The 16631-nt window shown below is 37.3% G+C and overlaps 2 protein-coding genes across 4 annotated transcripts in view; both read right to left on the minus strand.

Annotated features, from left to right (window-relative positions):
* The window catches only part of LOC107738590 (eyes absent homolog 3-like), a 24164-nt gene extending 19991 nt beyond the window's left edge, over nt 1–4173 (minus strand). For all 3 annotated transcript variants that reach the window (XM_016550358.1, XM_016550359.1, XM_016550357.1), the window contains exon 1: nt 4035–4173. The gene's annotated coding sequence lies outside the window, so the exon portion shown is untranslated. The remainder of the gene's footprint in view (nt 1–4034) is intronic.
* Nucleotides 4174–6325: 2152 nt separating this feature from the next.
* On the minus strand, nt 6326–12389 carry LOC107738591 (serine/threonine-protein kinase Sgk1-like). The gene is made up of 12 exons (XM_016550360.1): nt 12158–12389; nt 11396–11471; nt 10293–10400; nt 10139–10196; nt 9965–10048; nt 9744–9875; nt 9524–9636; nt 9296–9419; nt 8974–9069; nt 8709–8864; nt 8528–8617; nt 6326–7518 (listed from the first exon to the last, which is right to left on the minus strand). The coding sequence occupies exons 1-12, from the start codon at nt 12225–12227 to the stop codon at nt 7351–7353; spliced, it is 1275 nt and encodes a 424-aa protein (XP_016405846.1). The 5' UTR covers nt 12228–12389; the 3' UTR covers nt 6326–7350.
* Between the last annotated feature and the right edge of the window lie 4242 nt (nt 12390–16631).

Below are 16631 nucleotides of genomic sequence, written 5' to 3' on the forward strand. Positions count from 1 at the left end.
GGTGGTGTTGGATCGGTATTGGCCAATTCTTAGAATTTGGAATACTCTATATAATCGTACACTGCAAAATAATAACTCAAAAAGATTAAAAGATAACATCATAATTATTTACAGAACCCTTAAATTAATCACAATTATATAATGAAAGCCATAAAAAGCAGACAATTAATCGTGATAATCGGCATAATCATCATAATCACCAAAGCCCTAAAACAGACAATTAAATCGCAATAACCGTGACTATTTTTAGACAATTAATTGTCAGCCAAATTTCATAATCGTGACAGCCCTATTCTCCATGCATTACAAGGATGCTGGCTGTAACTGCATATTCCTGGTATAACAGTTCACCAGCATGCAAAAATACAACATGTGCATCATCCGGCACAGTGACCGAGGTGGCCGGGCCGGGCCAGGCCCCCATGTGGTGCCGACGCTGCTCTGACACCTTGGCAATTGAATCGCCATTGGCTAGTAAATTTTTTAGTTTACTTGCCAGACTGATATACTAATATATACACATTTCATTTAATTTTAATTTAATTTTTTAATTTAATAAGAACAGTATAAAATGCATTAAGGATTAAAGAGCTGCTAGATTCATGAATATTAATCAGGTTGTGTGCGTTCGCTCTAACTGATTCGCTGAAATCAAAACAGAGACGATAATAGGTGAGCGCCAGCCAATGAGATTGCCGTTTGCACATTAGTTCTGCCCACTACCGGAGAACCCGCCAGTTCTTAAAAGCTGAAAAAATCCAAAGGAACTCCGTTATTTTTGACAGGAAAATATAACAAAGAATATCGTTTACATGTAGCGCGTCAAGTCTGCATGTATGTGGAAGACAAAAAGGGTTTAAGCATAAAAACAATAAGTGTAATACTGCTTTAAATTGTTGTTCCCCAAATTTTTTTTTAAAAGTTTTCTGTTTAAAGATATGATGTTGCTAAAAAGAACATTATTTTGTGTATTTGGTGTAATGAAATGTGTTTATGCGGTTTAAGGTTAAAAAAAACACATTATTTTCCACATACTGTACATTATTGTTTCTCCTCTATGCCCCGCCTTTCTGAAATGCGTTGCATCGCGCCGCGTAAACATAAAACCATGTCTGCATTTGTGATCGGAGAAATGACAAACAACAAGCGCTACTCTAATGTAGCCTATTTGAAGCTAAACTATTAGCCTATTTATTCGGTAAAATAGGCTTTGTAGTTCACGCAGTTCCAGTATCGACTGAAAAATATCATAATGAGCAAAAATATGCCACAGTGGACCGGTGCTCACACCAAACGGCACGGTGAATGGCTGTTCTGTTTCCAATGAATGCAGTAGCATATATAGTGTGCGCGTGAGGCGCCGGCGCGATCAAACAGCTGAAACATAAAATAGACTACTCCGTAATTTTTGGTCATACAGTAAAGGCATAATTCGAAACTGCAAAGTGTTAGCAGTTTGAAAATTCAAGAATAATAGCAAAGTTAATAAGAATTCTTTCTAAATGCAGCACCGTTCTTATTTCACTCTGCATAACCTGAACGGGAAAAATATTTTTTTTTGCTAAGAACGAACCGAAATGAAAACATTTCGCTTTTAATCTGTGTATTTAACAGCCTGGGAGACCTTCCCAGGGCAGTACCTTGCCTCACCGACTAAAATCAGGGCGCCCACTACGGAGACGGCACCATGCAGAGGTGAGGGGGCACAGTGACCGAGGTGGCCGGGCCGGGCCAGGCCCCCATGTGGTGCCGACGCTGCTCTGACACCTTGGCAATTGAATCGCCATTGGCTAGTAAATTTTTTAGTTTACTTGCCAGACTGATATACTAATATATACACATTTCATTTAATTTTAATTTAATTTTTTAATTTAATAAGAACAGTATAAAATGCATTAAGGATTAAAGAGCTGCTAGATTCATGAATATTAATCAGGTTGTGTGCGTTCGCTCTAACTGATTCGCTGAAATCAAAACAGAGACGATAATAGGTGAGCGCCAGCCAATGAGATTGCCGTTTGCACATTAGTTCTGCCCACTACCGGAGAACCCGCCAGTTCTTAAAAGCTGAAAAAATCCAAAGGAACTCCGTTATTTTTGACAGGAAAATATAACAAAGAATATCGTTTACATGTAGCGCGTCAAGTCTGCATGTATGTGGAAGACAAAAAGGGTTTAAGCATAAAAACAATAAGTGTAATACTGCTTTAAATTGTTGTTCCCCAAATTTTTTTTTAAAAGTTTTCTGTTTAAAGATATGATGTTGCTAAAAAGAACATTATCTTTATGCTTCCATCTGCTGACAAGCTTTATGGAGATGCTGATTTCCTTTTCCAGCAGGACTTAGCACCTGCCCACAGTGCCAAAACTACTTCCAAGTGCTTTGCTGACCATGATATTACTGTGCTTGATTAACCAGCCAACATGCCTGACCTGAACCCCATATGGACTCTATGGGATATTTTCAAGAGAAAGATCGGTCGATCCAAAAATACAGATGAGCTGAAGGCTCAATAGTGCTTCAGCAGTGCCACAGGCTGATCGCTTCTATGCCACACTCACTGATGCTGTCATTTGTGCTAAAGGAGCCCCGACCAAGTATTGAGTGCATAAATGAACATACTTTGAAGAACCTCAACTTTTCTGTTTTGCAAATCCATTTTTTGATTGATCTTAGGAAATATTATATTTTGATTGGATTTGACTGGATTTTTGACTTTCATGAGCTGTACGCTCTAATCATCAAAATTAAAACAAACAAAAAAAAACTTTTTAAATGTTTTACTTTACATGTAATGAATCTAGAATATATGAAAGTTTCACTTTTTGAAATGTTACAAAAAATGAACTTTTTCATGATATTAAATTTTTTTTTAGATGCACCTGTATATATATATATATATACACACACACACACACGTCACATATCTGTGTGTGTAATTTATTCCTGTGACCAAAGCTGAATTTTAAGCATCATTACTCCAGTCTTCAGTGTCACATGTTCCTTCAGAAATCCTTCTAATATGCTGATTTGCTGCTCAATAAACATTTATATTATTATCAATGTTGAAAACAGTTGTGCTGCTTCATATTTTTGTGAAACCAGGATACATTTTTCCAAGATTCTTTAAATAGAAAGTTCAAAAGAACAACTTTATTTGTAATGTATTTTTTTGTAAACCTCTTCACTGTTATTTTGATCAATTTAATGCATCCTTGCTAACCAAAAGTATTAATTTATTAAAAAAATGTAATCTTACTTACCTCAAACTTAAGAAAGTGTATACTATTTTTTTTAAAATCTTCTGCATACACATCTTCAGCATTTACAAATTGACAAAACTTATATTTTTTATTTTTATGTTTAGGTATACATACACATACATAAAAGATTTATAAACATCTATGTCAGATATAAATATATATAGGACAGGTCAGCTCAGCTCAACTAGGAGTTGGTGCATGTGTTTGCATGAAAGTGAACAGTCAGTACAGAATTAACCTATCAAACAAAACACAATAGCAGGAGGCTCTCAATGGCAGAGGCTGAAGTAATGTAAATTTAAAACACTGAACCGCAGTGACTCAAGGACGGGTGCCCAATGAAGTTGAGGATCCCACATTGCTTTCAGACTCTACTTCTCTAGTATTTCGCTATATAAACAAAGTCTTGCTCCTATGACACCGAAAAGTACAGCCCAGGTAGGAGGCTCGATGGGGTTTGAGACACATCCAGCGTTTCACTTCAAAACTGTGGCTAGTTCACCGAAGATGTCCAAGATACCACACACATTAATTGTGTTCATCTTTGGAAACATGCATTTCACTGCTGACGTACATACTATAAGTGGACACAACTTAAGCCGTTTTCCAGTGGTAGCTTTGTTAATGTACTCGTTTAGCACAGTTTGACCAGTTAGCCAACGTGTGTTATTTAGCTCACGGCTCACTGACCTTACCATTACACACTAAACCGTTCATCAAAGCGCTCAAATGCACAGTGTACGACACACAGATGGGAAAGAAACTCTTACCATGTCACCAAGTGCTACTTCCGAGGAAACTTTATGTTTCCTTGAACTGAAATTCCCTCGGTGAGGTGCTGTGTGTTGTTAGGGACAACTATTTGGCAGGAAGTCGCTACAATTCGCAACGCGCATGCGCAGAAACTAGACGTTCCTTCAAATCAGTTTACCCCTTGTCAGTATTTAAAATCAGTATTTTTTCCCGCTAAAACTCTGTAGTTATTGCAGACATAAGAGATGACTACTGAGGCAATCATCAATATATCATACTATGATAAACTGACTTTAGTAACCCCCACTTACCGACCGTTTGTGGTCAGTAAGATTTTTTTTCCTTAAAAAACCCCCTAACAATTTCATTCAGAAAGAACGATTAAATCCATTAAATGTGACGCTGCATTTCGCACTAACTGTAAACATGAATGCAATTTGTTTGCCCCAATTATAGCTATTACAATAATCCAGTCTATACGAAACAAAGCATGAATAACAAATTCTATATCTTAAAAAAAGAAGAAAGAAAAAAAAACATAAATAATCATAATAATAGTATTTTAGTAATAGCCCTTAGCCCTGAATATTTAAGTTAGTGGATAGAGGACTAAGATGGTTAATTAATTGTTGGGCCAAATACCACCACTTCAGATTTTGAATCATTAAACTGAAGGATATAAGAGCCATCCATCTCATAATGTCATCCAAACAACCTAGCAGAGACATTAGTTTGGAGTTATTTTTACACTTTAAAGGTTGATACAGCTGTCTTCCGCACAGCAATAATATGCAACATTGACAAATTAATCCCAATGGAAGCATATATAAAGAGAACAGGGCCAAAAATAGAACCCTGAGGAACCCCAAAGGAGATGGGGCAGAGAAGATAAAGCTCCTTTAAATAAGAAAGAATCACTTTAATGCAAGCTTCTCCCACTGACTTAAGTGGGCAAGAAGAATCTCATGGTCCACCATGTCAAAAAACTGAGATCAAACAGCACTAAAATAGCACAGTTCCCTTAATCTACCAACATCAACAAATCATTAGCCACTTTGAAACAATCAGTTTCTGTGCTATGTTTTGATCTAAAACCTGATTAAAATTTGTCAAAAATCTTACTTTAAAATTTAGAAAGCTCATTATAAACAAACTTCTCCAGTATTTTAGCTATAGGAATTTTGCCAATTTTGAGATCTATAGTTATAAAACCAGAGCTTGCTTAAAATATAACAAAATATAATACATATAAAAATATAATCTATTAAACTCCTATTCACTGTTGACAGAGACAACATTCAAACCCTGAATTAAAAGACAAGAAGGAACAATATCTAGCCAACAGTAATGTGTAATTATGTGACACTAAAAACTGGAGTAATGATGCTGAAAATTCAGTTGCAGCACAGGAATAAATTACATTTTAATATATATAAAATTGTTATTTGAAGTTGTAATAATATTTCACAATATTACTGTTTTTGCTGTATTTTTGATCAAATAAATAAAACCTTGGTGAGCATAATACTTCTTTCAAAAATTAAGAATTTTTTAAAAACATAAATAAGACTCAAACTTGGGTCTTAATGAGCAGCAACCCACTACCCTCTTCAACATCTCCAACTAGATAGATGTTTTATGTATATACAGTACAAAAGATTCCTCTCATCCATTCATTTTCCAAATTACTATGAATGGTTGCGAAGATGCTGGTGTAGACCCCAGTGTGAACGATAAGCAAAATCAATGCATTGCAAATTAAACATCAAAACTAAGGTGAGGAATAAGTACACTAAGACACAGATTAATTTTTACATATTTATTTTGCATTCATATCGATCATTCTCAATATTTCATTATTCTAAGAATTTAATACTCTGATCATTAGAGGTAAAATATGCAACATGTAAATAAATATACATGGAAAAATATAAAACAATATATGAATAACTTCCAAAAATGGAAATACAATAAACTTTATCCATATTGCCATGTTTGCAGTTATCTAAAGAACAATGTATAGCGCATTATTGGTCCAATGATATATGAAATATATTACAATTAAAACAGGGATGCGTTTCATGAGGGCATCCAAACCCCTCTCCTTCATTAAGTCGATACCACTCAATCGTCCCATGACAAATTGTTCACATCTCTATCAAGTCACCATTTCTATTGCACAGCATTCCATGTCCCTGTCCAACCCAGAGTGATACAGACAGGAATGATAGACACACATGTATCACAATGTACATAAATTAGCTGTACAGGCACAATTTGAACAAAAAAAGACAAAGTTCCTTCTGGGCTCCTACATAACTTCTGTACATGATGCAAAGGTTTCAATACAATCTAATCGACATGCTGTGTTTGCAATGGACAGCAATCACTTCAGATAGCAATGATAAACAGACGTATAAAACATACATCCATCTCACTAAATGTAACAGAATGTGATGTGCGACTACTAAAATTGCCTTCCCAGGAAACACAGTGTCTGGCATTTTGTGTAAAAGTGCTGGCATTGGAGAAAAAAAAAGGAAAGAAAGTACTTGTAAGACAAAATATTGATTTTAGGAGGAACACAGGATATCTTCTAGTCATTCAGACAAATAATCACAGCTAAAAGCCTTGTTTAACTAATTTTCCTTCTAATATAAACCTAAACGTAGCTTAGGAAGTTTTAAGTAGGACTGAAGAGTTAAGCTAAACCACACTAATATAATGCAGTATGATAAATAATGCAGTTATTAAATTAACATTTGTATTCAGTAAAAATGTATTGATATTTGAGTCGGACAGCCTGTGTATCCTCTTGTATTGGTGGGGGTTGATATGATAACTCCTTTTTCAGACCGTCCATGTATTTTGTACTTTTCTTGATCCTTTACCTCCACTGTGCAATGATGCATGAAAAATGCAAATAAATAAAACATCATCCAAAGACATTTTGATCAAATGTAAAAGATCACAAAAGGCGTTTCGCCTAGTAGCTGGTGCCATTGTCTCTGGCAGGCAATAGTTTGTTGTACAAATGCCTGTTTTTTCCACAGATCATCAGTTAAACTCTCAGGCACTTCTAAGCTCTCTTTCTAGGAGCTCAAGTCCTCTCTGCATCCATTGGCACACATTGCATCTTTTCTGGAAGTTGTTGTTACTGTAGTTTGTGTCCTACAATGTCCCACATTCCTCTTGGTAATGCACGAGTGTCCCTTGTGCTGCCAGGTCGTGCATGCAAATAAATCGGAAGAGCTAAGTGTCCCACACTGTGGTCCTTCTTCTGGATGCGTCTAGTGATGCTGGAATGGACGTTCTGGAGGGTCATGGAAGCCATTACTGGAAGGCATGGTCAGCCGGGGGACCGTAAGAAAAGCCTGGGAATGCTCCGGCAGCCTCCCGTACGCTGCTGGTCACGTGCAGGTTATCGGTGTTGCATAGAGAGGTCGACACGGGTAAGTGGGTGAACTCTGGGTCAAAGTGCCGGAGATCAGTGGGACCAGTCTGTAGATTCAATAAAGAGAGAATTTATTAAACACCCAATCAGAAATATTAATCTTAATGTTACCACCTTGTATTGACAATGATTTACGGTAAACTAAGATATGCTTTCATGTCATTTCTGTTGAAACTTGCATGTCACATATTTAAATTTACACATTTGTAATAATGAAGTTGCAATTTAGTTAATTTGAAGTATATTAACTTTAAATGTAGTTCTGTCATGAGAACTCTCGGAGGGATTTGCATGGTAATTTACATGACAATGTTAATGTATTTGGTCTTGGCGGAATAGATCTGCTACGCTGCTGCGGCAGAGCAAGTACCGATACTTGCTACTGCCAATACATCCACAACATGCTGCTGTGAGCATGTAAGAAATATTGCTGCTGCACATATAACATACGTGAATTAACCCCCATATAGCATACATGAATCACCTCGTAGCAGATCTATACAGGTGGAGCTGGGGGAGGTGGAGGGAGCAGTCTGCAACTGCTACGGCAAGCACTAGTTATATATTTGAATGTTGAGCAGCGAGCTCATTGGCTACCGATACAGGAGAGAACCAATCAGGTGCCATGTGATAATGATGTCATTAGGTCAGATGGAGTTAGATCTATCGGACCGCGCCATCAGAGTTTCATGCAAGAACTCTCTATTTCTGTCATGACAACTCTCGGAGGGATTGGCATGGTAATGTACATGACAATGTTAATGTATTTGGTCTTGGCGGAATAGATCTGCTACGCTGTCAGGTGCCATGTGATAATGATGTCATTAGGTCAGATGGAGTTAGACCTATCGAACTGCGCCATCTAGAGTTTCATGCCAGAACTCTGTATTTAAATAACACACTACATTATAATCAAATACTTTATATGTTTAGTATGTTAGTCAACACATCAAAATATGTGTCCTTCTTTAAAGCACAACAGAAGATTATTAAAACATTTCAAATGTACTTTAAATTACTTATAATTTAACCTTTGCAGATAAAGAGTTAACTTACCACTGTAGGAATGAAAGGAGGCATGATCTTTTTGGCCATGAGGTCGTCCCAGTTGATGGGAGAGAAAAAGCTGTGGAACTTCATTTCCAGCTTCAAATAAGCAAAAGCTTGTATAAGAATCTGCAGAATAAGAATCTCAGGAAAATAAACTTTATGCATGTGGTGTGTTGTGTCCACTTACAAAATCATCTTTGGAGCCCAGTCTCTTGGTACGGTCCTTGTGCAGCAGACCCTCCAGCAGGTCACGGCCAGCGTTGGACACATTAGGCTTCAGGACTAGAGGCATGTGAAGGATGTTGCTGTACATCTCGGCTGTGTTGCGACTGTAGAATGGAGGCTAGAAAAACAGACACAGAGAAATAAATTCACATTGTTTGCAAAATATATCCTTTGCTACAGCTGATCTAGTCATTTTTCAGGCAAAAGACTTGATAGGTCTTCCTCACCAGTCCATACAGCATCTCAAAGAGCACTGATCCCAGGCACCACCAGTCCACTGTACGATCATATGCCTGTTTCTGAAGCACCTCGGGAGCCAAGTACTGGTGAAAAATAAAAAAAAGAGTACTTTTTATAAAAATAAAAGAATATACTTAAATGTGAACTTAATGTAATGTTTTTAGAATACTTAATTGCATGTTAACTGCAATTGTATTATAGTTTACATCTATATTAAATGCAATTAGTTAAACTTTAGAGTGCTTTATTGATTCACTTATGTAGGACACTTCTTTTTTACAAGGGTTAATCTATTCATGAATGACTGACCTCGGGAGTTCCACAGAACGTTGTGGTTGTGCCGTTGGGTTCCAGTCCTTCTTTGCATAGACCAAAATCTGTCAACACAATGTGGCCCTGAGAGTCCAGGAGGATGTTCTCTGGCTTTAAGTCTCTGTGAAAATTGACAGAAAATGATAAGACCCCATTATAATAAACAGAATTGAGGACACAGGTTCAACTACGTCTCCACTAGGGGCACTGCAGCCAATCGCATACCTGTAAACTATGTGCAGTGAGTGGAGGTAACCGAGTGCACTAGCGATTTCAGCAGCATAAAACCTCGCCCTGGGCTCCAAAAACACCCGCTCACGCTGGAGGTGGTAGAACAGCTGCAGGAGGGGGAAAAAAACATACAAAGTCAGTCAGCTATTTTGAGCTGAGGTGCGGCCCCTTTTGAGCTATATGAGAGTACAGTATGAATGCATTGTTTACTAACCTCGCCTCCATTGACGTAGTCTAGCACAAAATACAGTTTGTCTGTGGTTTGGAAAGAGTAGTGCAGCCCCACCAGGAATGGATGCTTGATATTTTTCATTAATACACTCCTTTCTGCCATGATATGCTTTTGCTGAAAAACATATTAAGTGTTAATTGTTACTATACAGCAATTGTGGCAAAGTGCTTTCACATCTATGTGAACACGGCATTGGGTCTTACCTCTTTCTTTTTCAGAATGATTTTCTTCTGCAGCACCTTCACAGCATAGTATTGTTCATTTTTCTTGTGCCTTGCGAGCAGAACCTGTGAAATACGATGCCGTTAGGATTCTCACTTGAAGATATGACATAAGTGTTGACATCTTGACTGTATTAAAAAGCTGTTTGTGCCCACCTTTCCAAAGCTCCCCTTCCCAATGATCTTTAAGTAGTCAAAATCCGAAGGTTTGATCCTGTTAAGGAAATTAAACAACATTAGTAATGCAAACAACAAGCAGCCTGGCTGACTGGAATCCAATTAACCAAACAAACGAAGAGGAACTACGCACTGAGTCTCCTCAGCCAAAGAGCTCCTGGGATTGGCCAAATACAGGTGATTCTCCTCCAGCTCCTCATTCTGGTTCTCATCGATTTTTAAGAACGAACCAACCTCGGCACTAAGGCAAAGAGATTAAAAAATATTATGGATTTTATTTTCAGAGTTAACTTTGTTCAAGACCCACAGTTTGTATAAATCAAAATAAAACAATGGAAATCTATTGGAGCATGATTATGCAACGATTGCCCAACATACTTCCAATCTCTTTAAAATGAGTCAAAATGTTTGTTTTTGTAAATGTATTTAATCCAGAACTTTCCTTTAAATGAATTATTTCCTGTAATGCGTTTGCAGGCAGATAGATGGCAGTGTTAGTGAAGTTTATGAGGGGCTGTTTCAGGTTTATTGGAAATTCAACATTTCTTTTTGACCTGACAAGACAGCTGTTCCTTGTGCAAGATTATGAGAATGGATGCATCTACTAATAAAATTTAGATCAAATGATATTTTATTGAAACCTTTCTCTCAGCCCAAAATTATGACTTTTAGACTATTGAGAGCTGAAATCTCAACTTTTTACACAATCTCCTTGACTGAATATTGTGGAGCATCTGAGATGACGCGGTGAGAAATTTTCCGCTGGTCCGACCTGAATGACTCTAAGACCAAATGGGCCGCACTTAATTGAATTAGGCCCTTATCCTCGTCTAGGGGACATTAGGGATTTTCTCAAAGGTGCTTACTGCGGCCAAGCGGCGGCCTGAACATCTTTTCGTGGAACACTATTCTGGTGCTTGGCTTTATCTCGCCGGTACAGATTAACCTGCACAATTAGCAGAACGCACAGCTAAACTCAGATGATGGGATTACATCCTCTAGTACAGTCACCTCATTGAAGGCCTATATAAATACACTACAGGTCACAGGGTTGCCTTTATGAATGAAGGATGGAATTTTCCCTGAACCACTTTCTTACTGATTTTGAAACAGAAATCATCTCTACTCTTATTTGTTGATTTTGCCTTTTTCGGTTCACACATATACTTGTAACTGTAAAAGCATCATGCAATTGTTTATTTCCATGTTCATATTATTAAATATTGAGATACTTACTGTTGACAGATGGGAGGGTTGGAAACAAGCTTCTGGATGAAGTCGTTTAAGCCCATCTTCCTTTCTTTAATAAAAGCTGGAAAAAAACAACAACAAGCATTTAGGTCAGAAGGAAATCCACAGCTGACGTCACTAACACCCTGCATTTGAACTGATTGAACTGCCAACCATATGTGATGGGAAACCCTTCGAAATCTTAAAGGTTATCGGTAAAATAATCATTTGCACGTCGAGTCTGCCAGAAAACGTTTTTCTTTTAGAAGCCGTGATTCAGAGGATCCGTGTGAAATGGTTTAATGTCAAGAACAGTGTCAGTGTTACACAACAGACCGCATTGCTCACTGTATCTGTACAGATCTGCTGTTTATCAAGAACGATCATTTCTATCACTCTCATGGAACCACATAATTTAATAAAACAGCATAAAAATATTTAAACCCGAAAAATGCAATATTTTTAATCATGCAATCATTTTGCATGGCTATATAAAAATGCGATTAGTATAATAATAATAATAAATAATGATGAAGATAAATAATACTAATAAAAATAATTGCAACGTTATGTCTAAAAATTGACTGTACAACACACACACACAAAAAAACTCTTTTACATCCCTAAAAAGCATATATTTCTATTCTTTCATTTTTTTTTCCTTTTCACATATTTGACATATTGCATACCCCCAACCCCCCAAAAAAACAACATATGCAAACGAAATCTATTAAGACACCAGAATAACTCAAATGTGTTGAGACGTACCGGTAAGAACGGACACGATGGCCCTCATCCTGCAGTATGTCAAGTCACATCCAGCCTGAGTAACTGCCATCACTATTATTATAAGTATAAATCCACAGGAGGAATGTATTCCTTCGGTTAAGCCTGTGTTTTATTGCAAAGCGCTGATCTCCCAGCAGCAAACGGCTTGACGGAGCGCACTGCTGGGCTCTGATGCTGCCAGCGCTACAGTCTTCCCCCGCCAGCCCTGGACTGCTAGTTTTATACGGAGCACGTGGTTGTGGAGGCGAGGCTCTGACATCACTCAAGAGTAACCGAGGAGACTTGCCAGATGTGATGGCACGGGATCCCGCGAGTCTCTGTTCCGCCGGTAGAGGGCGACGCGAGGAACGGAAGCGCTTCCATTCATGTGAGCCAGATCAAAAACTTTCTATCATTGGAAAATTACTACACAGCTGGCTCGTAATCTCAGCATAGTGTAACAGATTAACCTCTAATCCTTATCAGTAATGATGAGGAAGAACGTGAAGCAGTGAAAAATGAGAAATGAAAAGCATGCAGTGAAAACAGGGCTGGAGGATCACTTGCCTGCTATTAAGGTCTCTGTTAATGGAAGACATTCCTGTGCTGAACAGATGTGCTAAAATATTCACCCTATTACTTAGTGAACTGGCGTTTCCGATAATGACGCACATTATTAATCTGTTAAAGCCTGTGTTTTACCAGATCCTCGTCTCTGAACAAGCCACCATCCGACCAGGTCAAGGGTGTGAGGAGGCACGGCTTACGTAAAGCGATACTCTCTAAACCACATCATTTATTTTTCAGCCTGTTCTCCAAATGTGGTCCACTGACCCTGTAAGTTATATAAGTGTGCCATAATGTGATGCCATCCTGTCCTTTAGTACAGAATTTGCCAGGTTAGCCAACTGTAAAAACTAAGGTGTTTTCAAACTGGTGTCCACACCATATTTTAATTATAAAAATTCTGAATAATATTTTATAAGTATTTGTGTGTCCTTTTACGTGAACATATATTTTAGGAAAGAGGTCCTCACAAATGGATCATCATATTTGAGGTTTTATGGCATCAAAAAGTAAAAAAAAGTGCAAAAATTGTACCTTCAGGGGTACAAAAGCTTGTGGGTCAGTACCCTTGAAAGTACACCTTTGGACCTTCTTTATCCCTAAAGGGTGCATATTAGGCAAGGCAAGGCAAATTTAAGTTTAACACAACCGTAAAATAAATCTAAATTGAAAAGAGAGAAAAAAAGAAAAAGACAAAGGAAAATAAAACAAATATAAAAACAATTAAAATGTAAATACATAAAACAACATTTAACACCAATTCAACTATTTAAAGTACACATACAGCATCACCCAAATGCTAGAGAGTAAAAATAAGTCTTTAAGCTGGATTTAAAAGCATCCAGTGATGGAGAAGCTCTGATGGTCAAAGGTAGACTGTTCCACAGCTTTGGGGCAACCACTGAGAAAGCTCGGTCACCTTTTGTTTTACAACAAGAACGGGGGACAGATAAAAGTAACTGATCACACGATCTTAATGTCCTAGAGGCCGTATAAGGCCTAATAAGATCACAAATATAATCCGGGCCAGAATTATGCAATGCCTATATATGCAAATAGAAGGATTTTAAAGTCAACTCTAAATTTTATAGGGAGCCAGTGCAATGAGGCAAGGACAGGGGAGACATGATCCCTTTTCTTAGTTCCTGTTAAGAATCTGGCTGCTGCATTTTGAACCATCTGTAACCGAGACAGTGTCGATTGAGGTAAGCCAATGTACAAAGAGTTACAGTAATCCAATCGAGAGGAAATTAGTGCATGAATTACAATTTCAAGGTCTTTTCTAGAAAGAAAGTGCTTCACTTTTGCCACTGATCTGAGATGAAAAAAGCTACTCTTTACAACTGCATTTACATGCTTGTCAAAATTGGAGGTGAGGATCAAAATGGACTCCAAGATTTTTTGCATGACTGTTTAGGTTATTACTTAAGAAACCTAACTGTGTTTTAACGGAGTTGTTAGTAGCAGCACATGATATTAGTACATGATAGGTACCCTTAATGAAGTAATGCACTCTTGCACCCTTTAGGGATAAAGAAGGAACAAAGGTGTATTTTTAAGGGTACTGCCCCGCAAGCTTTTGTACCCCTAAAGGTACAATTTTTGAACATTATTTCTGAAAGTTAATTATAAAGTAGCCACAGTAAAATAAAAAAGTGAAGAGAAAAATGAAATGGTATTGATACTGCATTGTTCCTTTAGTGTTATTTTATGTCACTGAGATAGTATTTTTTAACATTTTTGAATTTGTTTTTATTTATATTTTCCTTTTTCTTTTTAATTTCGTTTAGTTAAAGTTTAATTAATTTTGTTTAAATATGTCTATAGTTGATTATTTTTTATTTCAGTTTTAGTACATTTCTCATTTAAATGAAAATGAGAAATGTTGCTTTGGCAACTAGCAGATTAAAAAAATATGTTTTTTAATGTTTATTTTACTTTTTGGTTTTGATTCTAGTTTTAGTTACCTATAATAAGCCCTGGGTCGTGTGTGATTTGCATGTTCACTCCCATTAGCCTACACTTCTTCTGGAATGCATAACCTGTTCTATCTGTAAATCCAGTCTACATATGCGTAATGCCCTTGTCATCCTTTCATCTTACACAAAGAGCTCGAGTACTTTCTGAGAGGTTTAAAACTGCCCTGCCAGTGGAGCAATATATGGTGGGTTACTGGAGCCTTGCCAGAGTCTGTTTACATGATCAGGTGGCGTGATATCAAACAGCTTAAGAGTTACGTGCTTTGTATTAACCAAACATCCTATCTTTCCGATAACAGTTAAGAGGAACCATGGAGGGAAATTCAGGTTTCAAATAACAAAAGCGATGGGCAAGATCTTCAGTGGAATACCACCTATTGCAGAGGAAAACTGGATAGTGCTTATCTGGTTCCACTGCACAGTCAATACATTTAGAGTCTGTTTACATGATCAGGTGGCGTGATATCAAACAGCTTAAGAGTTACGTGCTTTGTATTAACCAAACATCTTATCTTTCCGATAACAGTTAAGAGGAACCATGGAGGGTAATTCAGGTTTCAAATAACAAAAGCGATGGGCAAGATCTTCAGTGGAATACCACCTATTGCAGAGGAAAACTGGATAGTGCTTATCTGGTTCCACTGCACAGTCAATACATTTCAGCTCATAACTCAGAACCAGATGAATATTAGACTGAAAAAAAGAGAGTAAAATATATATTATTTTATTTATTACTTTTTTTTTTTTCAGAACCAATAAATTTGCTATATATAATAAAGTGAGTAATGTAAAATTTTAGTTTTGTGGCTTTATTTATTATTATTTATTATACTTTATTATTATTAATTTAAAATGCATAGTGTAACAATGAGATTGTACAATGCATTATAAGGTGCATTACAAGGCATAATTAATGCACTAAAACTACTTTTATAATGCATTATACAAAAAGGCTTTAAGTGAAGTGTTACCGAAAGAATTTTCTAAAAGTGACATTTCCATTTTAATAAGTTTTTTTTTTTTTACTTTAAAAAAACTTTTTATTTATTTGTTTGTTTATTCTGAGACAAGCACAGAGAAAAAGTATGACCAATCCTTACCCTATAGATCAGATGACTAGTGACTGGTTCAGCTTTATAACCTTCTCTCTATTTGTCTTGTGTCCTTCTGTCCCCACTAACCTGCCCATGTTTCCACATATCATGTTACAGTAACAGTAGCTCATATGCCAAGTGGACAGGTAGTAAAGTCTGTTCCTCTCAATGAGTCATTCTGTCATACTTGTCACAGATCCAGTTATTACTATTTATTTCCTGTTACTATACTTGCCCCGTTACCATGGAGACGCAGGTCTCTGCTGCACGACTGAGAGTGCAAGAGAGTGTGCATTTGCATAACAGGCCGAGTGTCATTCGGTCAGAAACCGTCTGCCACACTCTGGTGGGCAGGAAATGAATCATCCGAAGAGAAGGGGGAGTTTATTCTCGACTTCTGCACCTCCTCTCACTGCTCAGGGCCCATTGGACCCATAAGGCACTTTACCTCCGTGCCGGCTCGCCATCATGAATTAAGTGCCAACCTCATGCCCACACATTCTGTGATTTCTTGACTGATTAATTCATGACTTCCTCCCACTACTTCCGTTTTTCTCTCTCTCTCTTCTCATCCTTCATCTATGTATTGTTGTCTGTAGTGTGTTTGTATTGTATAGAGCTCAATAGGAGCTGTCTAATGGGGATTGACGTCTCTGTAAGTGGGTGTTCTTAAGCTCTCAACTCTAACTCTAACCGTTTACACTCATTACTATTCAGTTAAGTGAATAGAAAACATGCAATGTGAATATAAAAGCTAATCTGTACCATTAGTGGAGCACATAGGGGTGCAAAGGAGAAAACCTGTGTTAAGATGCAGCATAATTAAATAAGCCT

The sequence above is a fragment of the Sinocyclocheilus rhinocerous genome, unplaced genomic scaffold (assembly GCF_001515625.1).
Source record: "Sinocyclocheilus rhinocerous isolate Xijiao unplaced genomic scaffold, SAMN03320098_v1.1 scaffold525, whole genome shotgun sequence".
Lineage (NCBI taxonomy): Eukaryota > Metazoa > Chordata > Actinopteri > Cypriniformes > Cyprinidae > Sinocyclocheilus > Sinocyclocheilus rhinocerous.